This window comes from Passer domesticus, chromosome 4 (genome assembly GCF_036417665.1).
Source record: "Passer domesticus isolate bPasDom1 chromosome 4, bPasDom1.hap1, whole genome shotgun sequence".
Lineage (NCBI taxonomy): Eukaryota > Metazoa > Chordata > Aves > Passeriformes > Passeridae > Passer > Passer domesticus.
The window spans coordinates 27,568,089-27,594,566 of record NC_087477.1 but is presented as its reverse complement, the minus strand read 5'-3'; the positions used below and the strand labels follow the sequence as shown (position 1 = coordinate 27,594,566).

General features: G+C 39.6%; 2 protein-coding genes across 13 annotated transcripts in view; one reads left to right on the top strand and one right to left on the bottom strand.

Moving 5' to 3' along the window:
* The window catches only part of ANAPC10 (anaphase promoting complex subunit 10), a 171,007-nt gene extending 161,968 nt beyond the window's left edge, over positions 1 to 9,039 (bottom strand). For 2 of the 11 annotated variants that reach the window (XR_010360826.1, XM_064416774.1), the window contains exons 1-4: positions 8,220 to 8,339; positions 2,447 to 2,563; positions 1,080 to 1,170; positions 221 to 341 (exon numbers count right to left, since the gene is read on the bottom strand). Coding sequence is in view for 9 of the 11 variants with exons in the window: in XM_064416774.1 (XP_064272844.1) it covers positions 221 to 341; positions 1,080 to 1,170; positions 2,447 to 2,561 (327 nt within the window). In the remaining 2 variants the exon portion in view is untranslated. The other 9 variants (XR_010360827.1, XM_064416772.1, XM_064416769.1 and 6 more) reach the window with 9 other exon arrangements.
* Positions 8,541 to 26,027, top strand: ABCE1 (ATP binding cassette subfamily E member 1). Of its 2 annotated transcripts, none has more exons than XM_064416764.1 (18): positions 8,541 to 8,684; positions 15,308 to 15,472; positions 15,781 to 15,866; positions 16,375 to 16,472; positions 16,862 to 16,979; positions 18,672 to 18,809; positions 18,939 to 19,008; positions 20,077 to 20,173; positions 21,125 to 21,214; positions 21,794 to 21,915; positions 22,562 to 22,783; positions 23,201 to 23,260; positions 23,345 to 23,403; positions 23,572 to 23,682; positions 23,773 to 23,915; positions 24,014 to 24,136; positions 25,141 to 25,252; positions 25,496 to 26,027. In XM_064416764.1, the coding sequence occupies exons 2-18, from the start codon at positions 15,370 to 15,372 to the stop codon at positions 25,541 to 25,543; spliced, it is 1,800 nt and encodes a 599-aa protein (XP_064272834.1). In that variant the 5' UTR covers positions 8,541 to 8,684; positions 15,308 to 15,369; the 3' UTR covers positions 25,544 to 26,027. The 2 variants fall into 2 exon arrangements, with proteins under 2 accessions (XP_064272834.1, XP_064272833.1); XM_064416763.1 differs by lacking the exon at positions 8,541 to 8,684 and adding an exon at positions 9,159 to 9,327.
* Positions 26,028 to 26,478: the final 451 nt, after the last annotated feature.

Below are 26,478 nucleotides of genomic sequence, written 5' to 3'. Positions count from 1 at the left end.
AATTATAACGATGTTTGGTAAAAAGTCTTATAAAAATAACAGAAAGCAATCTACCAAATTTACAAGATAAAAACTAAAAAGCAAACATCAAAATAAACCCAGCGATTTTCCCCCTTCAAGCATAATGCTATATTTTACCTCCAAAAACCACTTCATTACATCAGATGTCTTAACAAGAGAGAACTGTTTTAAGATAGAATGCAAAGCATCGTTGACCTACCCGGATTTCCTGGAGATTATGAAAATTATTTCCTACTCTGACGGAGATCTTGCTTGGAGTGTAACTTTCATCAGATTTGTAGTCTGCATAAATACATAAGGTCTTCACTGTTGTTTTTCTTCTGCAAGAAGCAACACAAGCTATGTGAGCATCATAAAGAAAAATATTCGGAATGAGTTTGTTGCTAGCTTGCAATAACTAAGGATTTAAATGTTCTGAAAATGAATATAAGTGTGCCTAGTGATTCATAAGAAACTTGCTGTTGAAAAACTAGGTGATTTTCCACATTACATTATGCATACACTTGATTTTCAACATTATCCTCTGCCTGCCTTCAGAAATGTGAGTATACCAAGAAACAGATGCCAAATAAGCAGTTGTACATAATGAAGTTTAAGTTAGGCTTTTCAAATATGGGTTCTCTTATTAGACCAAGGCCTTCTCCAAAAAGTAAATAAAAAAGGGGGACAAACATCTCAAGTTTGGTTAAAGAAAAAGTTCTGAAAGCATCCTACACAGGAAGGAATAAAAAAGGTTTCTCAAACTCATTTGTTAGGTTACATAGGAGTCATCTACCTTCCAAATGACACTCAAAGACACAAAATCAGGACATAAGTCACATGAGTAAACGTGATGCTGTCACAACTGACATGCCATTAACCATTCATTTTCGTTGCTTATTTAGACATTTAGTGATCATAACATTTGAAAATCTCATTTTTTGAAATGCTCTATGACTTTTTACCAGCTGGATAACAGAACTAGCCCTGTTACCCAGGGTTAGTTCTTGCACTTCAAGAATTCCTACCTTATTGAACAGTACAAAGCACCCTAACCCACAGGGAATATATTTTAATACCTAAATTGGATGTTCACCAAATGAGGCTGTGATCCATCTGACTGCCAGTAAGTTTCTAGATTATCATCTCGTAACTGATCCACTCCAAACCCTAAGAAAAAGAAAATGTTATAACCTTGAACATCCCATTTCTGTGATGCAATCGTAGCTCTTCAACTGTTACAAATCAATGTCTCTCAAGTCATAATATACTAGGAAATAGTTCTAGATATCCAAGGTGCACATATGCTTTTCTGACATGAAACTGAAATAGGGGAATCTGCAGAAGTTCAATGCTGTTGAGGTCTGTGGGGAATTTCAAGTGGTTAAGTAGTCATTCATATTGGTTGCCAGAGTAATAATTAACAGTTAGACTTTTCCACGTCTTCTGTAACTTAACTGCTGAATTTAAAAAAAAAATCATTAGCAGAGACCATTCATTATAAATTTTTAGCCAAATGTAACATTTTCTTTTCAAGTCATGTCCTGAAATATTTTTGCTTTTTCAAGTACTAGCTAGAACAGGCAATAGATGGAAAAAACAGTATTCCTAAAGGTTAATGCTATCACATTTGAAGAAGCAACTCCAGCTTTGTATTTTCTATTCCCTCATTATCCTTTTATTAATCATATCCTGTTATTGATTGTTCACACTAGTTGCATTTCCAATAGCAGCTGAAGTTTAATCTGCAATGAAAAAATTTCTTCAGCCTGTTTCAGCAACAAAACCACGAGACATTTTTTCTCCCATACTCCAGGATTTCAGACCAAAGTCATTCAGCCTGAGCACAATACATAAAGGGATCACTAACCCTAGGCTGCAGCAAGACAATTGATCAATTCCCAACAGATATTTCTGAAACAGCAATTCAACCACCCCAAAGGGAAAGAATACATATTTTCAGATATTTTGAGCAGGCATCACTAACTGCCCCTGAGGACCACAGGTTCATTTTACTTGCAGGGTTTTAGGGCCACCCTGTAACAGCTGAGCCCACAAAAAGTTTCAAAGCTCAGGCAGAACATTTAGGTCACCCAGCTGCATGGTCATCCTTAGTTAAAAATGGAAGACACCCAGACAAAAGGCCAAAGCACAGAAACAATTTCACTACGCTGAGTGTGATTCTGCTCACATGGCTTAGTTTGTTCACCATGTAAATAATAAAATAAAATAAAATATGTTAAGAGTTCTGTTTAGTTCATATCAGATAGTTCCTCATAGAAGGATTTCTGATACAGTTATAACTTCCATATTGTACCACATATAGAGAAGGCCAACATTATTTGTAGTAACTACAGCCTACACTACAGCAGTTTTACTGCTGTGGATGTCTTCCTCCCACAACATAAACGTGCATTCAACTTCTTACATCATTGTTGTGATTTACCTGGCTTACAGGATGAAAGAGACCAAACTGCTTGTGAGCCTATTTCTCTAACAGTTCCAGTCCTCTCTAACTGCTTTGGATCAGCACCAGGTGGGGTCTTGTTTGGGGTTGTCATTTCTAGTGAGAGAAAACAAGCAGTTAGTTGACATATTTTTAGCTTGATGGGAAAATTAAAGGACTTTGTTTGTTCACATAGTCAGTTTAATTCTTTGGCCTCACACTTTTATACCAGGCTGCAGAATCTGTGGTTTATACATACACACACGAGCATTTTTGCACGTCTGTAGAATATTTTATTAATATATATATATAAAGTAGTATGTATAAATATATAGAATATATATATGCAATATATGTAAGGGGTTCCACATATGTGTAAATTTTGTGTCCTTACGAACTCAATACATGCTTGCAACATTCATAAGACATACTTGCATTGTTCTAATTTATGCATATAGAGTTAGTCAGGATTTCAGAATTTGGTTATTACAGTTCTGTTTTTTAAAAAATTAAGATTGAAAATGTTAATTTAAAGGCTAGTAGTACAACATCATTCTCTCCCACAGATACATTTAAAAGTTCTCTTAATCTACAAATCCAGAAACTAGAGCAAGAGATACTTCTCCCCTAAAATAAGAAATGGGAGTTTAAACAAATTGTATAATTTTAGCAATTAGTTATAGCCACATTTATTCACAGACCATTTCCTGACCTTTACAACTTCATCTGGAATCATTAACTTGTGACTTGCATTGTTCAAGTAATCACACTCAGCCTCAACACCCAGACTATCACCACACATACGACAACTTAATTAAGCTGCGTTTTGTAAAGTACAGAGCACTTGACTATTTCCTAGGAAGTAGTTTAAAATAGTTTTTTTAAAATTCCAAAGAAACCTAAGTTCCACCAAAAGAACTACATTAAAGCTTAAAATTAAACAGAGAGCACTAAAAAGTCAGAGAATCAAAGCTGACCTCCTACCCTTGCTTACATGCATGACATCACATCATGCTCTGCTAATTTCAGAAAAACTCTTCCAGTGCCTCTCCCAGACAGCAAATAAGGGACTGAGTTAGGCTGGTACCCACAAGATCCATGCCTTACCCACTACAGAACTGACACCAGCCAGAGACAACATTTTCCATGTACTAGTGACTCTGCAGCTACAAAGTCCCACAGGAAATCTGACTTCTCTAGTGCAACAAACACTTTCTATTGGACCTTGAATATTTTCTTTCAATTTTGCAAACGTAAGACTTGACAGAGATCTTTTACCTGCTTTCTCATACACAAGACTCCAGTCCTAACTACCATAAACAAAATCTGAAGAAATAATTCCATGTGTAGAAAAAACTAAATACTGACAACAGCGAGTGTCACAAAAAGCTTCAGACAAAATCCTTGTTCAAAGACAACTCTCTCAGAAGAGACAGCTGGACACTACACAGCTAATCCTACAGATGTTGTATATATATTCACAGACATATTAATGCTAATGTTATCTAAATAAAAAAACCTTGGAAAAAATTACAAAACATTTACTGCACAGCTACTTGAAAAACAAACATTTTTCACAGAATCACAAAATGGTTTGAGTGGTGGAAGGGACCTTCAAAAATCATCTAGTCCACTCCCTATGCTGCACCAAAATTCAAACTATGTTTGTTAAGCATTGGGGAGACTATTATCCCAGACTTGTGAATTTTAAAGCTCAAATGACCTTCTAATCCAAGCTCTGGGCAGTTTTTTTTTTACTTTTGTCACAGTGAACTAAGAGAGGTTGAGTTGCACTCATTTTAATTCTCACATTTACAGAGACACCAAAAATACTGTTCTTCTGACCTTTAAAAATATATATAGAAATTTCAACCTCACAAAGTAAAGCTAATTTGTTCACCTGTAATTCAAGTAACCACATCTCAAAAACATCACAGAAAACATCTTTTGAATATTATCACCAGCAAGTCTTGACACTCTTGTGACTTAAAGAGAAAATTAATGAAAAATTCCAAATCCCATCCTTAAGACACAAGGACTATGCAAACATCCCATCAAAACAAGGTAAACCACAGAAATTGCATTGCTCAGTCAGATTACATCACAAACTTGATTATATATGCTTTTAGAAAAACATTACTAGAATTTTCAAAGTATACAGAATACCTTAAGGTAATGATGTTGAGCTTTCTTATAAGCTTCAGCACACAGAGCAAAGTTCTAAATAACTTAATAATGCAAGACTTGTATTGCACTGGTTCTCCAAAGTTGGAGGCATTACATTTTGGGGGTCTGAAATACACAGCAAGAAACACCATTCAAGTTCCCTACTGTTTTAAACTGAGCTTATTTCTTTTTATCTAACAGGAAAATATTCTCAAACCCCAGAATTTCAACTCCAAACCACTCCTGACAAATAAATCGGCCACATATTGTGTACTAGTGATGAGAAAGACTGAAAATTTGCAATGGTTGAACTAAATGAGTCAGATTTTCATGACAGAAGGCCTGCTCAAGAACAATACATTCTGGATAGCTTTGCTGAAGCCTCCAATACTCTCAGAACCTTAAAACCTGAAAGCTGATAGAAGTACTGAAGAAAAATGTTGTAGCAACAGGCCAGCTCACTCAAGTAACACTTCCAGACATTTTACTAGCAGAAGTAAAAGTACCTCATTTTAAATGAGACATCAATACTTAGCTCTAAAAGGAATTTAAGTCACTTAATAAAATTTTTCTTTGCTCTTTTAGGCTGTGTAAAAACAAAAAATTTTTTAAGAAGGCCTTCTCCTTGACATGTGCTGAAAAATGGAAAAGTATACTGCATCTTTAGAAGCATTGTCTGGAAATATCTGATTTTTCAATTCAGTTATTCCAAAGATCATTAACAGGCTGCTGTTTCCTTATTAACAGCATGAATATATGAACATCTTCATTACATGATCAAGCACACCTTCATTTTGCCATTTTCCCCTCTGTGGTTTGCACATCCTTTGGTCAAGACAAAGCAGCAGCTTTTCCCCCCTCCTTGAACTCTTTATCCTTTATCTTTCTCACAGAAGTTCTCTCTTTTCCAGAAAACATTCCAGCCCTGTAGCAGCCAACTGAAGATGTTTTAGCAAGCACAGTTTATGAAGAGTGAAATGGATTTAAATGGTTGGACAGTCTGCCTTCCCCAGCCAAAGCAGCCAGGTTGTACCAGCAGGAGACACCTTTAAAAGCTGCACACCTGGAAGCAAACCCTTGTGCAAGCACGCAACACACCCAACACCAGACACTAAAGGATACATCATGGGCCCTTCCTACTAAAGCTCCATAAAAATCCAGGCTCAAGGAAACTTGCAGATTCCAAAGCAGTTTTCCCCTATTAAAACTTGCAATTCCACCACGTTGTATGCACAGAGCTATTCAAATACACACGTGTAAAGGCCCTTGAGAGACCTGACTGTGCCTGAGAGATGTCTGTCCAGGCATTTACTTCTCCAGCAAGAGATTTGTGGACACCCAGCTTCAGGTTTCATCAACCTAAAAGCTAAAGATTTTCCTTTAGCATCCAAATCGAGTATCACCACCTAAAAACAAGCATCTCTTGATCTACAGAGAACTCAAAGACTTGTTAACCACTGGCCTTTACACAGCAACCCTGCTATTGATGTGAAGGCACTCATCAAATTTGCTCCTAGTTTTTTCTTTTCTTGAGTGTCTATGTCTTTCAAGCTCCCCTCACAAAGTTTAATAAACCTAATATTCCTGCAGAGTCTAGATATCCAGCAGTGTTGTTTAAAAAAAATAACCAGACCATTTTAGCTAAGGCCGTTTTTCATCAGAGTAATCACTTCCCTTGTCTTTATATTTACTCACACTTGTTAATGTGACAAAGCAACACCTGGGTACTTAAAACAACATAATTCTCAATTAGTATTGGTTTTACTGTGCATACAGTGCTGAAATGCAGCATAAATGCCCAGTGTTTTTTGGGATACTGTTTGCTGTTCACTGACACCCTTTCCACTAACCAGACCTTTGATTTTTTTTTATTCCTGTGTTCTCTTCCTCCCTCAGTTCCTGTGAACTGAGCTTAGTTACACTGATTTTTCCAACCTGCTACCAAGCTTCTCAAGCTGGTTTTTAATTCCAGCCCTTAGCTGTACAGTGCCTGCAATCCTTTCAACTTTGTATTCCACATTCCAGGGAACAGTAAAAATTCACTCAAAACTGAACTCTCCAGGAGCAATTTCATGACACCACTGTTAAAAAGTGAGTCATTTACAAGTCAGATTCAAAAGCTCTTAAAAAAAGATCTTTAAAAAGAATTATTTTTAGAGCACACTTCAGTAGCTTGAACAATGGCAGAAATCCTGTAAAACTCAAGGCAGACTCCTCATATTCCCCCCTTATTAAGTGCATTGCCCACTGAAAAAAAAAGTTTAATCCAGACTGCTCTCAACGAGCCACAATAGAGTATTTCCTGTGTGCACACTGATTTTAATTGTCCTCTACTTACTGAAAAATTCCCTTCCCAAACCACCTCCTCAGAATCATTCAGGAGATCAGAGATCATCTGGCTTTTCTCTCTTCTTTTAAGAAGTAATACTCTGATTGCATTCCAATCATACAATTTTATTCAGTTTGAGCAAATATCTGACTACAGCCTTCCCAGGAATACTGAACAAAGGCTGCACTGACTACTTCAGCATTTTTACAACATCCATAAGACTGTTTTTCTTGTTCTTAACAGAAGGGAATTCCATACCTAAGATTCCCTGATTTTCTTAACTGCATTACTCATTTTACTACTCATCTACAAGCTCTTGTCCCTGCTCTCATTTTCTTTGGCTGGACCCTTGCTCTTCTAAGGCCTTTAAAGATCTCAAGATATATCTGAACACCAGCCTCTCACTATGCTTCCTATTTTTTTAAATTAGATGGAAAAGTAAACATTAAATATTAAAATTACTAATGTTTAATTAATATTTAATAAAGATAGCAAGTGTTCAGCAGTACTCTATTTTAACCAGCTCACCTGTACATTTGATCCCTCAGATTATTCTCTCAATCCAACTTTAATAAATTTATTATTTTTACCCTGCCTCCAGTGAACAGCTTTAAGCCCGTTAGTTAAAATTAATACTTTCATTGTGAAAAATAATTTCATTAAAAGTAAAGATAATCAAAAGAATTACATTAGCAGCTTTATACATATATTCGTAATCAATCTAAAAATATTATTTAAAATATATTTTTGCGAAAGCCCAGACTTTGCAAAGTTACCTGGGAAGGCTACAAGCTGTTCCTTAAAGGAGGCGAGCACATCTTTACAAGGAGTGTAAAGTGTAAATATTAGGTGGAAACCGTCGTGAAAACCAAGAGCAACCAGAGGATGAAAAACCAACCGGTAGCCATCCCCACACGACTTGTTTGTGGAGCTTTCAATCAACATTAATTATATTAGTTATAACTACAACAATTATAAATAAATATAATGAAAACTAACCAGGTTTACAGCATTATATTGCGACCGCGGCCCCCCAGGCCCACACACCGCTTTAGTATCGGAAATAAAGCAGCAGCACCTACTCACGGCACGGGCCCCGCCGGATGCCCAGCCCGGCTCCGCTCTGCGGCCGCGGGGGCGACGCGAGAGCCCCGCACGCACGGCGGGAGGCACCGGCCGGGCAGCCCCACACGCCGCCCCAGCCAGCCGAGCTCCTGCCCGGCCTGGACCTTCCTCTTTCTCCTCCCCTCACGGCGCCGGCAGAGCCGCAGCTCCCACCTTTCCCACCTGATCCCGCCGGGAACAGCCACGGCCGCCGCCGCCGCAGCGGAGCGGCCGCAGTGCGCACGCGCCGCCCCGCCCGCTGCCCCTCGGGCGCCGGGGCCGCCCCTCGCGCGGCGCCACGGGCGGGGCGGGGCCGGCGGGAGCGAGCCCGGGGCGCGCTCGGTGCCGGGCGTGGGGCCCGAGTGCCCCCGGGGGCTCCTGGAAATGCTTCCCCACGGGAAGCCAAGCGCGTAGCGCCAGTGTTTCAGGTGCAGATGACGCGCTGCCCGGGGCAGGTAGAGGCCAGCAAGACCTGGGGGTCGTGGCACCCGCTGTGCGGGAGCAGTCCGTGGGCACGATCATTATTGGGGGTGGTATCCTTAGTGAGGTGATGGGCTCCCGAAGGAGAATGACAGTTCTTCCCGACGGGAATGAAAGCACGTAGTGGTCCAGGTGCAGAAGACACGCAGCCCAGGGCAGGTAAAGGCTAGCAAGACCATTCCATCGTGGTACCTTTCGCGTTGTATCAATTCCCGATATTGGAGCTCCGTTCCTAATGCCGAAACCGCGGTCGAGAAGGGGAACGGAGCACCTTTCCTTGAGAAGGGAAGCACCCGGTCTATCTGTTGCTGCTGCCCGTCACCACGTACCCCGCGGAGGCAGAGGCCAGCCAGACCCTCCTGTCCTGGGAACGCGCCCGGCAGCTCCCCTCGGAGCGGGGCCGCCGCTCGCAGGGCGGGCTCGGGGAGCTCGGGCGCCCCGACCCGCCGCGGGAGGCAGCGCTCCCTGCGCCCGGCCGCGCTCTAGGTCTCCATGGTGAGGAGGGCCGCCCTTCCTTCCCTGCCCTCCCCTTCCCTGCTGTCCCTGGCGAGGGCCGCCCTTCCTCCCTCCCTCCCTTCCCCTCCTCCCCGTGGCGCGCGCCAGGCCCCGCCCCCCCGGGCCCGACGGCCATCTTGGCCGGGTGGCGGCGGCGGCGCGAGCACGTTGCGCGCGCGGGCCCGCGCGCGGGATCACCGGGCGCCGTCCCCCCCGTTCCCCCCCCGCCCCCGCCGCGGCGCGAGGGCGCCGCGCGCCTTCCCAGCCCTGCTGGCCCCGGCCCCGCCGCGCCCCCTCACAGCTCCCGGTAGGTAACGCCGGCGGGAACCCCCACCGCCCGCACCGCCATGGAGGCGGTCGGGAACGGGCCGCGCTCCTCGTGCTGCTCGGCCCGGGCGGCGGCCTCGCCCCTGCCGCCGTGGGAGAAGGGTCGGCTCGACCGCGCCCCGGCCGGGCCTCGGGGCCGGAGGCTGCGGGGATCGCGGCTCGCTGCCGGCGTGGGCACGGCCCGGCCGGCGCTGCCGCACACGCGGTACGTCATCCCCGCCGGCCCGGGTCGGCGCCAGCCGGGCTCGGGGAGCGCCGGCGCTGCTGCCGCTGCTCCCGGGAATGGCTCCCTGTGGATGCAGCGCGCGATCCTCGCCTGGCGGCGGTGGCCTGGCTCTGGGAAAGGGAACGCCGGCATTTTGCTCCTATGAAAACGGGGAACTTCCTCCTGGAAGTGGGGGGAAGGCCGTATTTTGCCGTCTTTTGAGGGAAGCTGGTATCCACGTGGGCGCTTGTGGGGCGGTGAGGAGAGGGAGCCTTCCTGCAGGTGCGGTAAGATAGCGGGGTAAGGCCCTTTGCTGCGAAAAACAAAAGAAGGAGTCGGCAGGGCTTTCCTCAAGGACCATGGTGGTGTTTCCTGCCTGGAATGCACTTGGATACTTCACCTGCAAGTTCCTGTGACAGTTTGCACGCCCTAATTTAAGTTTCCCTGCTGTGGTTCCTTCCATAAACTGCAGTCCTAAACCAGTGGTCATGAAATACTTTCATTAGTTTCATTAGATTGCTAATTCATGGGTTCGTTCTCATGCATTTCACTTCATGTTAAGGGGAAACGTTAAAGATTGAGTGATAATTAATACTGCTCAGCACAAGCTGAACACACCCACTCGTTCTGCAGCGTCAGTATACTCGACCATGTGCTTTCATGTTAACATATTTTCTTATTCATGTCGTGTCTTATGAGTAACATAATGATTTAATACAGTAGGGAAATTGGGGCATGTCTAAACTTCTTTTTTTACGTTGCCTCAGTTTCTAAAACAAATGTGAAAACCTTAAGCATAGACTAGTTCTTGTATCATTTACTATTTCTGCTTTGATACTTACAGATGTAGTGATCTCCTATATGCAGTTTGAAAACCTGTTTTACCTTTGATTTCAGTTTTCTTTGGGTATTCTAGTTCTTGGCTTTTATGGTTTTGACTGTATGTAGTCCATTGGCAATGGAACTGAGAGGCAATTCTTCAGCTTGATTTCAATGGCAGCTGGAAATGCAGCTCATCCTCAGTTCTTTCCACAGCATTTCTCTCTGAGGTTTGATGCAGTGTAATGTTATAAAGTGTTCACTTGTGCAAAGTGACTAAAGCATGGCACAATTCTGAACTTTCATTGAATGGTTTCTGGTTCTGTTTCAGCCTTCATTTACTTTTAATGTTTAAATTTTTCTTTGTTTAAGCCTGAATAATTCAGTGCAATTACAAATCCTTCTCAGTCATAATTGCCTTGACATAGTAAATTATAATTTAGCTCTAAAGCCTGTGAAAGAAATAAGTATTATTAATGCAAGCACATTGCACGTGTTCTACAGATTGTACACTGCTGTTGCCTTCTGTGACAGATAGCAAGGTCTGCATGTGAGCAACTTTTTTTTTTTTCTTTGTAATCTGGTGTGTCAGGGTGTACAGCAGCTGGTCAGACAGTCTAACACAGCTGACCTAGAATGCTTGTGATAACATGTTTGGTGTCTTATTTTTAGACATGTTTCATTTTTTGTATTAAATTACGTAATTGAAGGTAATGGGCAGCTTTTGGCTTTAATGAATGATACTGACAGGGTTTTTACATTTTCTTTTTTCTCTAGCCAGCAGTTTTTAGTCATTCTCTCCTTCCTTCACCTGTGTTGCCAGTCCATTCTGGGAAGATTTTCTGCTGCCACACCATCATCATTCAATACCTGTAAACAGCTCTTTACCATAGTAGTTAGTAGCAAATTAGTATTTTCATACTCTGTTTTTTTATGCTGTTCTTCTTGATATGGAAAAGAGAAGCACAGTCATGAAGTCAAAAGCTGAGTACCAGTTTCTCCTGCCCCTGAAGTGCTGACTGCACTGCTTGGTTACTGGTGTGCTGTACTGTAATGTTACTGGTCTGTGTTCAGTCTCCTGAGAGTTCTGCATCTGTGCCTTGGAATCAGACCATACTATTCCATATGTTAATTGAAATGCCACTCAGCTAGCTGGATGTAAATATGTAACTTGAGTTCACTCTGGTTTTGGACAGTTTATTTGTTTCTGAGTTCTAAGTAGATATTATTATTTTCTTTTGTGGACAGTTGTCATTGTAGGTATCAGCACAGTTCTGGAAATACTACAGAAGTTCCAGGAGTCACAATTCTTTTTTTTTTTTCTGAAAATGGTTAAGACCACTAGAGAGTTTTGGATAAACTGACACTTCTGTCACATAGATGGGAGCAGAGTGGGAGGAGTGTGTGTCTTCATGCTGCTTCATTGCTTCTATTTCCCCCTCCACATACTCTAATAAATGCTTAGTGTACCTGCTTAATTCACTGACCCTTTCAAAACTATCCACCACAGATTGGGCATTTTCGTGTAAGTTACATTCTAACTTACATGGGCATTTTCCCAAGTAAGTAGAGTTAGAAAAATACCTAAACTTGGTATTTCATTGCTTACCAACCACAGTCTGATTCAGCAGTGAGTGTAAACTTCAGTCTCATTATCCCGCCAAGACTGTGGAAAGCTTGCTGAGGAACTTGGCAAGAGTTGCTTGTTTCAAGCCATATTTGCCTTGGTGGCTGAGAGCAGCCCTGTCCCACTCTCCTGCTGTGGAGCTTCAGGCTAATCCCCGGCTGGAGGGGCAGGTGGCTGAGGGGAGATGTCGGGGCTGAACTTGGAGCAGGGTTTGGGGGCTGGGGAGGGCAGCCTGCTTCAGGCACAGCAGGTTTGCTTCTGGGGCAACCCACAGAACTGGTTCACTGCTGCCTGCAGCTCAGGTGGAAGATCCACAGTGCCTGTCTGCTCAGGCCTAGGAGAAAGGGCCTGAGAAAAGAAAACAGAGAGTATGATTCACCCCCAAATACTCTCTGCACTGTAAATGGCAGGATTTTAGTGAAAGGCACTGGGATGTCTTCCCAAAGAATGTATCTTTATTTGAAGTAATGACAACATCCAGTATCTGTCCCCAAGAAAATTACCCTGAATAAAGCACCTTTATAGCCTTCAAAAATAAGGCTTTCAGTTTGTTGTTTCCTGATGTATTAAAGTGAGAACTGCAGACTCGTTATTCCATGCCTGTTTGCCTGGTCTATGGGTGCAATTTCAATGTTCAGCCCTACTTTGTTAGTCTGGTCTGACAATACAGAAGTGTTGAATATCTTTTAATTTTTTTTCTTATATTTAGTCATTTATTTGAAAACGTCAGCTTTGTTAATAGGACTTTCTGGCTTAGGATATTTAAAATAGTAAAGGAAAAAAAAGAAATGTAAGTCAAAACTGCCACAATATGGTTGGCAGGGTGAGTAATAGTTACATTCATTTATAGGTGATGAAGAATATCTTTTGACATTAGCTTAAAAATACTTTGGAAACTGAATAAAGGAATAAGACTACCAGTTTTTAAAGGAACCACTTGAAATACTTGTACCTATGTTAGTAATGGATTTAAGGATACAATAACATCAGCTTTTCTGACCTTTGCTGTTGGATGTTCGTCTTTCAGATATTGCAGTAATATCTGGAGGAGTCTTTCCAACTGAAGTCTATAGAAAAGTAGAATTTAACATGATAAATGTGCCCTACACCCATTTTATTCTTGCGTCCTTCATGAATCTGCAAGTCACGACCTTTCTTCATCCAATAGCCATATGTAGTAAATACAGTCTGTAAACCACTGCAGGATGCTTTTGTTTGGTGAAGCAAAGATGAGCTGGACATCTGAAAACAAACTTCCCTTCATTAAAAATGTTGGAATCCTTTGGATGCAGCTGCACCTTTGCACTGTGTGGAAATCTGAAGTATTTCCAGACTCCTTCCCAGTTATATCACTGAACTACTGATACTGCATTGAAATGATTTTGAACGTGCATCATCCGTAGAGCTGCCATCCCTTTATTTAGTGAGATGGAAATGCTTTGTACTTTATGGCATTTATTTTAAAAAAAAGTCATCTGCAATATCTTAAAATCTTCCAAGGGCCTCATAAGTCAGTTGTCTTTGTTCTTCTGGAGCTGGAGGGAGTTGTCCTTGGGTGTGTCTTGTTCATAGGAAGATAAAAGTCATTACTATTGTTATTTTCATTATTATGAGTGAATATAGTAAACAAAATAGAAATGTACCTTAAAACACATTCCACCTTTTTTTGTCTGTCAAGACTTAAATTTAAAATCCCCTGCCCTTCCCTCCATTTGCTGCAGCTGTACAAAGTCCCATTACAATCCAGTATTTGTCAATATACATTGCAAAGAGGGGCTTATAGAGAGGAGTACAAGGCATCATTTCACTTCTTAGCATGCATTTATTTGTGATTTCAGGAATATTTAATCATCTTGTATCCACAGATTATAGAGTTTTTGATGTTGGAAAAGACCTCCAAGATTATTGAGTCCAGCCATTAACCCAGTGCTGGCTCCTAACCTGTGTCCCTGAGGGCCACATCTGCATGTCTTTTAAATGCCTCCAGGAACGGTGGCTCAACCACTTCCTGAGCTGCCTGTTGCAACGTTTGTGCACCTTTCAGCAAAGATAGTTTTCCTGACATCCAATCTAAACCTCCCCTAGTGAAATCTGAGGCTGTTTCCTCTTGTCCTGTGTCTTGTTATTTTGAAGTAGAGCCCCGTCCTCCTCCTTTCAGACAGTTGTGGACAGTGAGAAGGGCTCTCTTGGGCCTCCCTTTCTGGACTAAACATCTGCAGCTCCCCCAGCAGTTCCTCAGACGGGTGCTCCAGACCCTTCCTGGGCTCGCTGCAGCCCCTCAGTGACTTTCTTTAGCGAGGGGCCAGAACAGGACACAGCACTCAAGGTGTGGCTCTGCCAGCTCCAGGGGGACAATCCCTGCCCTGCTCCTGCTGGCCACATTACACTGATCCAGACCAGGATGCCCTTGGCCTTCTTGGCCACCTGGGCACAGCTGGCTCGTGTTCTGTCACCAGGTCCTTTTCCACCTGGCAATTTTCCTTACACTCTTCCCCAGCCTGTGGCACTGCCTGGGGTCGTTATGACCTGAGGGCAGGACCCTGCACTTAGCCTTACTGATCCTCATGATCCCCGTTGATCCAGCTTGGCCAGATCCCTTTGCAGAGCCTTTCTATGTTCTTTATAAAGAATTTTACTTATTTTTATTGAAGCCTCTTATAGGTATTGATACCTAATGGGAAATGCAGAAGGTAACTGTAGTTATTCAGATACTAATGAAACTCAAGATTAAAGAATCAAACATCATCATGAATGTCTGCTCACATTGCCTGGTTTACTTTTTATACTCAATTACAAGTTTCCACTTTGAAAACTGATTTACATTTTACACTGTTTTAATCTTTTCATACAGAATATTGGCATACAGTTTATAAATGTATATTCTAATCAAATCCTTGGAGTAATAGTTGTAGTCAGAATTTGACAGTGTGAAGAAGGGTGCTTTATACCAGGCAACTTGTAAAACTAAAATTTGGAGTTGTCTAGATTCTTTTGTTATTACTACAGTGTGCTTTTTTGGAAACAAATCCATTTTCAGATAAATCACAATTTTATTTTTACTCTGGAAAAATAGTAATGGGATGGAAAGATGATGTTAAAAATTTGTGCAGTTATCTACACATCAGTACCCTTCTTATTTGTATTTCTAACTTTGCTGTTTGCCATGTTGCTTAAAGGAGGAAAAAAACCACAATAATTTTGAATTTTTCATCTCTGCACTCTGCTAGTAATAACTTAGATTAGATACGTCTGTTCTCTGTGCTGTCAGTAACCTGGTCTCTTATGGGGTTTTTTTTCTTTTTCTTTAAGGTTTGGAAGACTCCCACTACTCCTTATAATTGGTGTTTGTGTTTAACCCTAAATTGTGCATTATGGCAGACAAATTAACAAGAATTGCTATAGTCAACCATGACAAATGTAAGCCAAAGAAATGTCGGCAGGAATGCAAGAAGAGTTGTCCTGTGGTTCGAATGGGTAAGAGACAATGTAACAAGGTATTGAAGCCATTGGAGACCTTTTAAATCAGTTCCACTCGGAGGAATGAGCTTTTTGTAACTGATAGATTTCTGTGTATCATTCAAGCTTTTTTTTTAATAAAGCCTTTAGAAATATCACTAAAAGCATCAACACTTTTTAGTAATAATGACACTTTTCATACCTTTGGGTAATCTGAAGCTTCAGTGAACGTTCATCAGTTACAAGTTCCTCTGTGGAATTTAGTAGGCAGGAATTATGATTCACCAGAAACTTTACTGATCTTATCTTAATTTTTTTTTCACCAGGAAAACTTTGCATAGAAGTCACATCACAGAGCAAAATAGCATGGATTTCAGAAACACTTTGTATTGGTTGTGGTATTTGCATCAAGGTAAAAATTAAACAGCTTTATTTAAAGTGCTATTTTTTCCTTATTTTTCTATTATATTTAGCAATGCATACTGTAACTTCAAAAAGCGGTTTTCTTTCCTGTACTAATCAGACCAAGTTAACTTACTGATTATAGAAAGTGAAGAACGGTCACTTGACTGAACTGGTTGGGTTGCAAGGTGTGGGTTTTGTTTGTGGCTTTGTTTTTGCTTGGCTTTGTTTGGGTTTTTTGTTTGTGTCTGTAGACAATTAGCAGCAGAAAGATTTTTTTTGAGAAGGGTGGAGAATATATGCAGTGTGCCTTATTTGTAGTGTAGTCTGACAGTCTAAATTGCAGACTACTAATTTGAAAAATGTGGTACAGAACTTTCTTGGCAGGTTGACCATGTAAAGGAAATTTGGTAGAGGTCCATTTAAAAATGTAAATGTACAACTGGGTGCAGTACAAAACATAGGCTTTTGTTAATAAAATGTGTGCACTAATAATCTATAATTTATTTCAATTCCAGAAATGTCCTTTTGGAGCCTTGTCAATTGTTAACTTACCTAGCAACCTGGAGAAAGAAACAACACATAGATACTGTGCCAATGCCTTCAAACTTCACAGGTATTTTATTTTTCTGATACCAAAGAGACAAAAAATCCAAGTTTTTGATAGTATAAACGTAGTGCACATCAAAGCGTTCTTGGTTCTTACCCCAGTAGCTTCCTTTTAGAATGTTAACTACATTTTTCTTATTAAAAAGTATTATAATGAAATAAATTAGTGTTAGGGATTATTTTACAGAGCCCCTATTTAAAAACAGACTGCCCTTAGGTATTTCTTATGCTCTTCTATTTTTAAGAAATTTGATATGATTTGGGTTAGATATTTGCAAGTTAACAGAGGCTGTAACAATCAGAAGGTCTGAAAATGGGTGGCAACATTTACTTGCCCACTAAATGTTGATGTGTGATGGCATAAATGCAACACAAACTTATCAATGTTTTGTACAGGTTGCCTATCCCTCGTCCAGGTGAAGTACTGGGATTGGTTGGAACCAATGGTATTGGAAAATCAACTGCCTTGAAAATTTTAGCAGGGAAACAGAAGCCAAATCTTGGAAAATATGATGTATGTATCAGCAATAAAATAGAGTTAGCATTTTAGATAGCTGTTTATTTTTTTGGACTGAATGTTTGTATCTGTGAATGTGGTAGATTTGTGGGGATGTTGGCACTTTGACTGTTGACAGCCAGTGACCTACTCCACACAGGACCAGTAGTAGAAGGTTATTGCTAACAAGGGCCTTCTTGCAAATTGTGTCTATCTCTCAAGAAAGATAAGGGTACTAATTGTAATTGTAGCTCACAAAAGATAAAAATCAGAGGTAGGTTTCTTGAAGTCACACTTATGGGCTTGGGGTGGTTTTAATACCAGTCTTTAAAAAATGTCACATTTTTTTCCCTGCATAATTTACGTGTTCCCATCAGGGATTTCCATTGCCCAAGTACTGAAGTTTCTTATAAGTTACCTTTGTTTTTATCTGAACAGCTCAAGTGCCTATGAGCACTTACCATGTATCCTTGGAAATAAGACTTTCTGAGAACCAGACTTAAAATAACTTGTAATCTGCTGGTACTTGTAATCCTTTTTTCTGTATGTTTACTCCAAGTCAAACTGCAGCCAGTGAGCAAAATATTTTACAAGGGCTTCTTTACCTAGCACTAGTCCAAAGAGTGAATACATTAGAGAAAAGGCATAAATAATAACTATTAGGACTCCTCTTATCAGTATTTCAGATGTTACTTTCTTACCTTCAGATTGCACAGGGACAATTGAATTCTGATGTACACTTCTGTCCTTCAAGAAGCACTTGTAAGAACAAGTGTGTGGACACTTTCTTCAGCAGTTTCTTTGCTTGAAAGAGTAAAGTTTTAAAAAACTGTTCAGTCATGGCTGCTACCTAAAGCTGCAAAGAAATAGTCATTTCCCAGCTACATTTTACATTCTCTTTCAAGTTTTGTTTATATTATTTTGTGGACTTCTTGTTTCAGGTGGTAGTATTGCAGAAATAGCAAAACTTTTGACTTTCTGAATGTGTACTTAATTGAATTACCATGCTTCCAAAATCAGACTTTGCTGTGAAGGAGCCATATCAGTATGACCACAGAAACACGTGGTATGAATTGAATCTTCCATGTTGCTTCTGCTCCAAAACTGATGAAGCATTTCCTCTGTGTATTTGCTTGGTTTGGAAATATGACTGTGTCAGTCTGATTCCATACTGTTTATCATCAAAGTAATTAACTCAGCACCCCTCAGAATAGTACAGTGTGCAAGGGGGGGACTTTTTCCTGGGCAATTGCTCTGAACAGTTTGGGTTTTTTTCAATTTGTCATTTTTCCTTTGGTTTTTTTTCCTTCTGTTTCCTTGAAAATGTTTGCTAGAAGCAGAGAAAATTACCAGATTTGTTGCATCTTCTGTGCTAGTTTGTGCTTTTATCATTCCAGTCCTTTTCCTTTGGATTAGCTGTATCAGATAGCTAATAAGTGTGGTTACACTAATCCATGCTGTCATTTTTCCCATGAAGTTGTTTCAGTTCAGTAGCTTCTTAGCTGTGCAAATTTTTTTTTTTTTGAAGGTTAGTGAAACCTGGAAAAAGGAGGTCTCTAAAATTTGTTTTTAGAATGCTTTTGTGGATTTTTTTTGTTGTGTTCTCTTTAAATCATATTCTATTTGCCTTATTGATTGGAATTTGAAATTAGGATTTCTTATTATGTTTTTAAATGGTATAAGTAAACCCAGGCTTTAATTTTGTCACAGGATCCACCTGACTGGCAAGAAATTTTGACTTACTTCCGAGGATCTGAATTACAGAATTATTTTACCAAGATCCTGGAAGATGACCTTAAAGCTATCATTAAACCTCAGTACGTGGACCAGATCCCTAAAGCTGCAAAGGTGAGACATTTCAGCTGGGAGCTTCTTCTGTAGTACTTCTTATGTGTTTAAAGGTTTTATTTAGCAGCATAATTCAGAACTGTTTGAAATTTTTAATGTTGGTTTGGGTTTTTATTGTTTATCATGCAGGGAACAGTGGGATCAATTCTGGATAGGAAGGATGAAACTAAGACACAAACTGTTGTGTGTCAGCAGCTTGGTAAGTAATTTTTTACAGTCAAATTTTAAAGCATTTGAGAAGCTCATATTTCCTGAAACAATCAAGTTACCATACTATGATAGAATCTGTAAATTATACCAACTCAAAGAGACAAAAAGTAAAGGTGCTTTAGTGTAAAGCCAGGCTGTAATGTAAATAACACAAATAATACTTTCTGGTGGCAAACTAGTTGATACATTCTAGTTAACAGAATCTAATGCAGTTTCTATTTCATAGTAGAAAGTGCTTATTTTTAAATCTGGAAAAATTCCACTTAACATCTGCTGCTCTTGCTTGCTCACAAATGTGGCAAAATCTGAGCATCCCCCTTTTTACACTGCATGTAAAAAATGTTATCCTAATATACCATACTCCCCCCAAAAGCTTGTAGGTATCTAATTTTAGTGGGAATAACACTGACTTCTGAGATTAATACAATTAATAAGAACATCTGCATAGTCCAGCCCTAGTAATGTTTTGTAGGTGTTTTGTATGTAGTTGTTACTAAATTTAGTTGTTGCTAAATTCACAATGGGATTGGTTTTGGTAGAACTGGGTAATGAAGGTGGGGCTGCCATTGTGTCACCAAGAATGTGGGCTTTGAGTCCCACTTAATTTATTAGTGACACAGCCTATTCTTGAAATGTGTTCATTAAGCTGCTTAGAAAATACCTGCTTCACCCATCTCCTGTAAGATTTGAGGAACTTGATTTTCCTGAAAATCAGAACTCTCCAGCCAAGTCTGACAAGAAGCACTTTCAGAACTAGTATGGTTTCTTTTTAGGGCCAGAAATCTCTACCAGTGTGGTGGAAGAAGAAATAGAAATGTAATCCTCCCTCATGATAAGAAGCAGCCATGCAGCTAATGCTGCAGAGAAGCCATAGCTTGCTATGACTTAGTATTAGCAGTATGATACTGATGCTGTATAAAGTGAATGCTTATTCTCCTTCTGTTTTCTTTCCCTCTCTGTAGAATGTTTGCTATGTTTATACATGTTTCTGTAGGTAATAAAAATATGGATTGTTGTGTTGGTTATCACAGACCTAAAATTAATCACTTATTTGCAGACTTAACACACCTGAAAGAAAGAAATGTTGAGGACCTTTCAGGAGGAGAACTTCAGAGATTTGCTTGTGCAGTTGTTTGCATTCAGAAGGCTGATATGTATGTTTAATTTACTTCTGTTACACATTGCTTGTAATAATCTGTCTCAGAATATGGTCCTCAAATTTCCACTTATTCTTAACAATAATATTTTGTTTGAAATATTGAAGTATATTTAAAAATTATTAAATAATGTTTAAAATTATTTTTAAAAATTCTGCCAGCTCATCAGCTGAAAGCCATTTTTATTTCATGTGTTATCTCTGGATTCTGTGTACTTCTATTTATCCAAGTGGAAATAGCTGATTTCAGAAGCCAGTGTTAGATTTCAGCATCACAACCTCATAACCTCTCCCTAACCCCCCCTAAATGGATCCTGTTGGACAGCACACCTCCCTTAGCCTCTCTGAATGAGAAAGGTACAGCTGCTTCCCCACCTCTTAGAACTTGAGTCCCTCCTCTCCTGTCTTGCAAGCAGGAAATTACTGTCTAATCTTTGTTGTTTCCTGACTTCTTGGGACCAAGAAAGCAAGATCCAGAAGAGTTACAGGGTTTTGGTTTTTCTTGTTTTTGTGAATTTTTGGCTGGTTGGTTTTGTTCTGCTTGGGCTGCTGTTTTTTGATTGGTTGGTGTGAATTTCAAGTGGGTTTCCTTGTTCAGTTTTCTCTTTTTGGAAAATGTCCTTCCAGTCTTCTAAAGTATTTTTGCACTTTTTAGTTCATATTAAATGTAAGGTAACTCAGAGTGAGTGCATGGGAATCCTAACTGTTGATTCTTGTAACTTTTGATAACTTTGTCATAACTTTTTGGAAAGTAATACTTAACTCACTTTCAAGTGGCAATCTACAGAGAACAAAGGCAGGTGTGCACAATTCTCATTTTTTGTCTCCCTTTCTCAGCTTAATGATTATTTTTTATTTCCATTGACTTAATGGTTGAAATGTTAATATTATGCTTGAATAAGTAGAAAGTTTGCATTCACTAAGACTTCACTCTTCCTTTTGGGATTAGCTTCATGTTTGATGAACCTTCCAGCTACTTGGATGTCAAGCAGCGCTTGAAGGCTGCCATTACGATTCGGTCCCTCATAAACCCTGACAGGTAAATACAAGCTTCAGGTGTACTAATGCATGACTGCTTACAGAGGGAACAAACATCCAGTCCATCCCCTCAGAAGTGTTCACTTCTCAGTATGGTACATTAACAGATGTTTCAGATATTCCAAGTCAGTAATATTCTATTCTTTTGCATTTTGGAAACTTACTTCCTGTAGTTTCTTGTCCCATTTCAATATTTTGTAATAAGGATGGGAAAACATTCGTGGTTACGTTTCACGTGAATATTGCTGTCTTATCCCTTTCTCACAAAGATTTTTATTTTCTTAAAATGTGCTAAATATTTTTCACTCAAATCAATCAACATCCTTCCACTTAATGTACATAAAGAAGCTGCCAGTTCACATTGAGGATGGACCTTAAATTTATCATTCACGAGTTAATTGACAGTTTAAAAAATGCCTGTGAGAGATTTGAACTCTCTCCTTTATTAGTATAAAGTGAAGAAACAATATTAACTAAAAATGTTGATAGCTCTTCTTTATGCAAGACTAGAGTAAGAAAAAAAGAAAGAAAAATGTTTTGCATTGAGGTAAAAAAGCATCTCTCTGGCTTTGTTTTTCAGGTACATTATTGTTGTAGAGCATGATCTAAGTGTGTTAGATTATCTCTCTGACTTTATCTGCTGCCTGTATGGTGTGCCAAGTGCTTATGGTGTGGTTACCATGCCTTTCAGCGTAAGAGAAGGTAATTCTTGCCATATTTCTCTTTATAAACTTCCCCAAAAAAGACAGCAAAATGCCAATTTTCTGCTATATAAACATGTCCTCTTCCTGTTACAGTTCAGCAATGAAAAAACTTTGATTTTTTGCAGAATTTCTGTATTACATGATACTTAATTTGTAACTCAACCCAAAAGCCTTCATTTTCACTTGCTATGGACATAATTTTGATACTTGCAGGTGTTTTGTAAACAGTGGAGTTACACAAACGACCCTGTAAGTAGTAGAGAAAGGGCAGGAGAGAGGTTGCACAGTACAGAGGTACGTAGTGTTCAACTGAATTGACCCCACTTGTAGTACTGAGACTCAGTAAAAACTGGCTTTGAGAGAGTGAGCCCAACAGCAGGAGTTCCTTTAAACCCCACACACATCACTAACTGTGAGTTTTCAGGAAGAGCTGCTCCAGCCATTCTGTAGTTTAGTAAGGCTCTTCTTCATTCAATTTGCATTGTGCACACCTTAAAAGAAGAGGTCTTGTTGCTTCTTTTAACATAGCATTAAAAATCCAGCATTCTCATTATCTGAAAGGAATTTGCAGCCAGGAGTTGAAATTCATCTTGTTTTACTTTGTTGCAGACCTCTTTTAATGATCTTTTTTCCTCCCATCATAGGCATAAATATTTTCCTAGATGGCTATGTTCCAACAGAAAATCTAAGGTTTCGAGATGCATCTCTGGTATTTAAAGTAGCTGAGACAGCTAACGAAGAAGAGGTTAAAAAGATGTGTATGTACAAATACCCAGGAATGAAAAAAAAGATGGGAGAATTTGAACTATCCATAGTAGCTGGAGAATTCACTGATTCTGAAATTATGGTGATGTTAGGGGAAAATGGTAAGTGCAATTTATGTTGGAAACTGCTTTTCCAGCCCTGAATATGCTCCTAAAAGCCCTTCTTAATTTTGGGAGCCCAGCTTCAAAATTACTAGGTTTGAGACAGGTTGAGCTGCTTGTTTCCTAGTGAAGATATCACAGCATGATCCCCCTGACTAGCAAGAATGTGAAGTTATTGAGTGTTAACAGTGCCACCATGTTTGTTACCTACCCTGGTTTAAAAACTTAGGTGGCAGTTTTAAGATATCTCTTAGTGCTGTCTACTGCTGGAAGATAATATAGGGATTCTCAAAGCAGTCTAATTTTAAAATATATTCTTTATTAAGTAGTCTTAGTTGTTGTTGTATCAGTGACTTGTTAGAGGTCTAAATTACTAAAAAGTAATTAATATGTAACTTGTATTTTATTTTATTTTAGGAACTGGCAAAACAACGTTTATCCGAATGCTTGCAGGAAGACTTACACCTGATGAAGGAGGTAATGTGTTGCACCCAAGCTGAAACCTATTCTAAGGATACTGGAAATTCTCTTGTTTACATTATTAATTTTGTCTTTTTATAGGTGAGGTCCCAGTCCTAAATGTCAGCTACAAACCACAGAAAATCAGCCCTAAATCTACGGTACGTTTCAGCCTTATTTATTAAGTATCGTGTTTGCTACAAAACACACAGAAATTATTTTGTGCCTATTTTATATCTGTATCTATTTAGATATATTTTTTTTTATTCTGTTTCTGCTCATTTTCTTGTGGACCATAAAACTGAATGGCACCATTTTCCTTTTGCTAGGGAAGTGTCCGTCAGCTGCTGCATGAGAAGATCAGAGATGCCTATACACACCCCCAGTTTGTAACTGACGTGATGAAACCTCTTCAGATAGAAAACATCATTGACCAGGAGGTATTAATTGCTTGAATCAACATCCTCACTGTCCTAACTCTCAACCTGTAGGTGAACTAAGCATGGCCTTGTTTCCCCCCACCCCACCAGGTTCAGACACTGTCTGGTGGTGAGCTGCAGCGTGTGGCGTTAGCCCTTTGTCTGGGTAAACCTGCAGATGTGTATCTGATTGATGAGCCCTCAGCATATCTGGACTCTGAACAGCGTCTGATGGCTGCCAGAGTCATTAAACGGTGAGTGCACCTGCTGGGCAAGGAACTGAAACTTGCATGGTAGTATTACAATGAATTCACACTACTCTCTCTTCTTTTCTTCTTTCCCCTCATTTCAGTTTCATTCTCCATGCTAAAAAAACAGCTTTTGTGGTAGAACATGATTTTATCATGGCTACATATCTTGCTGATCGTGTGATTGTTTTTGATGGCATTCCTTCCAAGAACACACTGGCAAACAGGTAAGAGATTTGTTGGGATTACTAAGTAAGATTGTCATCCCTGCCTGTGGAAATTAAAGCTGCATCTAGGACTGTCCTGAGGGTTCTGACTTTTTGTTTAAAACATGGAACAGAAAATGGGATTCATCCTTACCTACAGGCTGCCTAAGCCAGAGTTGGGGCAGGTTTGAGGAACATAACCAAACCCTCAAAAACCAGACCAGCCTTAAGCAACTGCATGATGGCTAAATAACAATCAGAAGAGATCAAGGAATGAAAAAAGTACCAACTGTAAACTACCCTTCTGAAAAGTGTGTGTGTATATGTATATATGTATGTATATATATGTGTGTATATATATATATATATATATATGTATGGTACCTCTGTGCAGATGTAGTGAAGGGCAAGTCTTGACGTCAGCATGCATTTTGCATCGTTTTATTCTTTCAGAGCTGTCCCTTTTGATATCTACTTTTGTTCCTGTAAATAATTTCATGTAGATTACAGAGACTTTTTGATGAGCAGCGTTATCAGAAACAGGCTTTTAGAACAGTGAGTACTTGGCACAAGGTAGATGAAGTAAACACATTGGTCTGCCATGGCAATCCCCTGCTACCCTGGCGGTGTTCCTTCCAAGAACACACATGTTGGAATTCAAAAACCACAATCATTCACAGATATTTGGAAAGTTATGTTATGATCTTTGTTAGATTTTGCTTACGGTGCAAGTGCCGGGTCTTTGTTTCCTTGAATGTAAATAAGTGTGCCAGCACACACTTTGTAGATACAAAATAAAAAAAAAAAGGTCATAGCTGGAAGCCACAATGAGATACTGCTCTCATCTTTCCAGCAGCATTAGAAATAGGGTTTGACTAGAAATGTAGCATGTCGTGGTATGTCAAATACAGCTCATATTTGCATTTCCAGACCTGAGTGAGCTCAGGATGGAGATCAAAGTTGCCTGTAATTGTAGGATATAAAATTTCTGAAAATATAGCTAAAATATTCTTCTGTCTCAACAGTCCACAGACTCTTTTGGCTGGAATGAATAAGTTTTTATCTCAGCTTGAAATCACTTTTAGAAGAGACCCCAACAATTACAGACCAAGAATAAACAAACTCAATTCCATTAAGGTAAGAGAGGAGCACCTTTGCAGTACAAGAGCCATGGTTGTTTGGTACAAAGCCAGATTTTAAAATATGGAACAAAATGAAGATTGACAGGGTAGTTCTGCTGTGCTGGAAAAACAGCATGTGAAACTGGTAAGAGTAATAAGGGAAGCAGAAAGGAGTTTAGATAAGTATATTTTATTTCAGTTATGTTCAAGTCTGCCAAAGACTGCTTCAAGTAATGGTGACCTTTTTTCTCTTCCCAAGGATGTGGAACAAAAGAAGAGTGGAAACTACTTCTTCCTGGATGACTAAATATTGAATCCCAGCATCTTTTTAACTGGCATCTAGACATGCATATTGGAATCTAAACAGCTGTGATGAGATGGCTCAGATCAGGTTTTAGAACAATTAATCTTTTGGAGCTTAAAATCTCTTGCTGCATTTAACATCTGAGATAGTTGCAGTAAACATCCTAGTCTGAGTAAAACTGCCACTTTCTATATTTTGGTGACACAGCCCTATTTTCAGTGTAATAATTTCAAAATAGACCACCTTGAAATTGTGCAAATGGGTCTCCTGATTTTTCAAAATTTAAGGGAGGTTTTCAATTCAATATATCCTACTCATGTACCAAGTACTGACTGAACTTCCTCATTTTAAAATAAATCTTTGAAGCTGTTTTCTGTATAAGAGGGAAGTTTACTAAGAATGTCATGCTACAAGAGCGACTCCTCTTTTAAAAAGGTTGACTCTCTGGCTGAGGGTTTCAAAAATAAAATACCCACCTAACTTGTGACACTGCAGAATTTCTTCAATTACTAATTCAGATGTGTGTATGTTTATATGATGTCACACACCCTTTTCCCACGCTGAAGGTAGCTACACCTTTTTTTAATCATCTGTCCCTGTACATGTTCTCAGACCTAGTGAGATGAAAATAAGCAGTGAAATAATCCTAAAGAATATGAACATTCTTTCCATCTATCCATCTCACTCTTCCATTAAGTTTTTATAAGGCTAAGATACAGGAATTTTTCATAAAGTAAAAAGCTTTGATCCTTATTATGACAAAAAAGAAAAAAAAGTTAAAGAAACCTTGTTAAAAACTTAGTTCCCTAGACAATAAGGTCCTTCAGGGAGCCAGAAGGAAAATTTAAAGGTTCCTGCTTACTTAAGCAGACATGTGAAAAAACAACTTTCAGCTATGTGTCTTAAACGGAAGGAAGGGTATTTTTCATTCAGCAGTT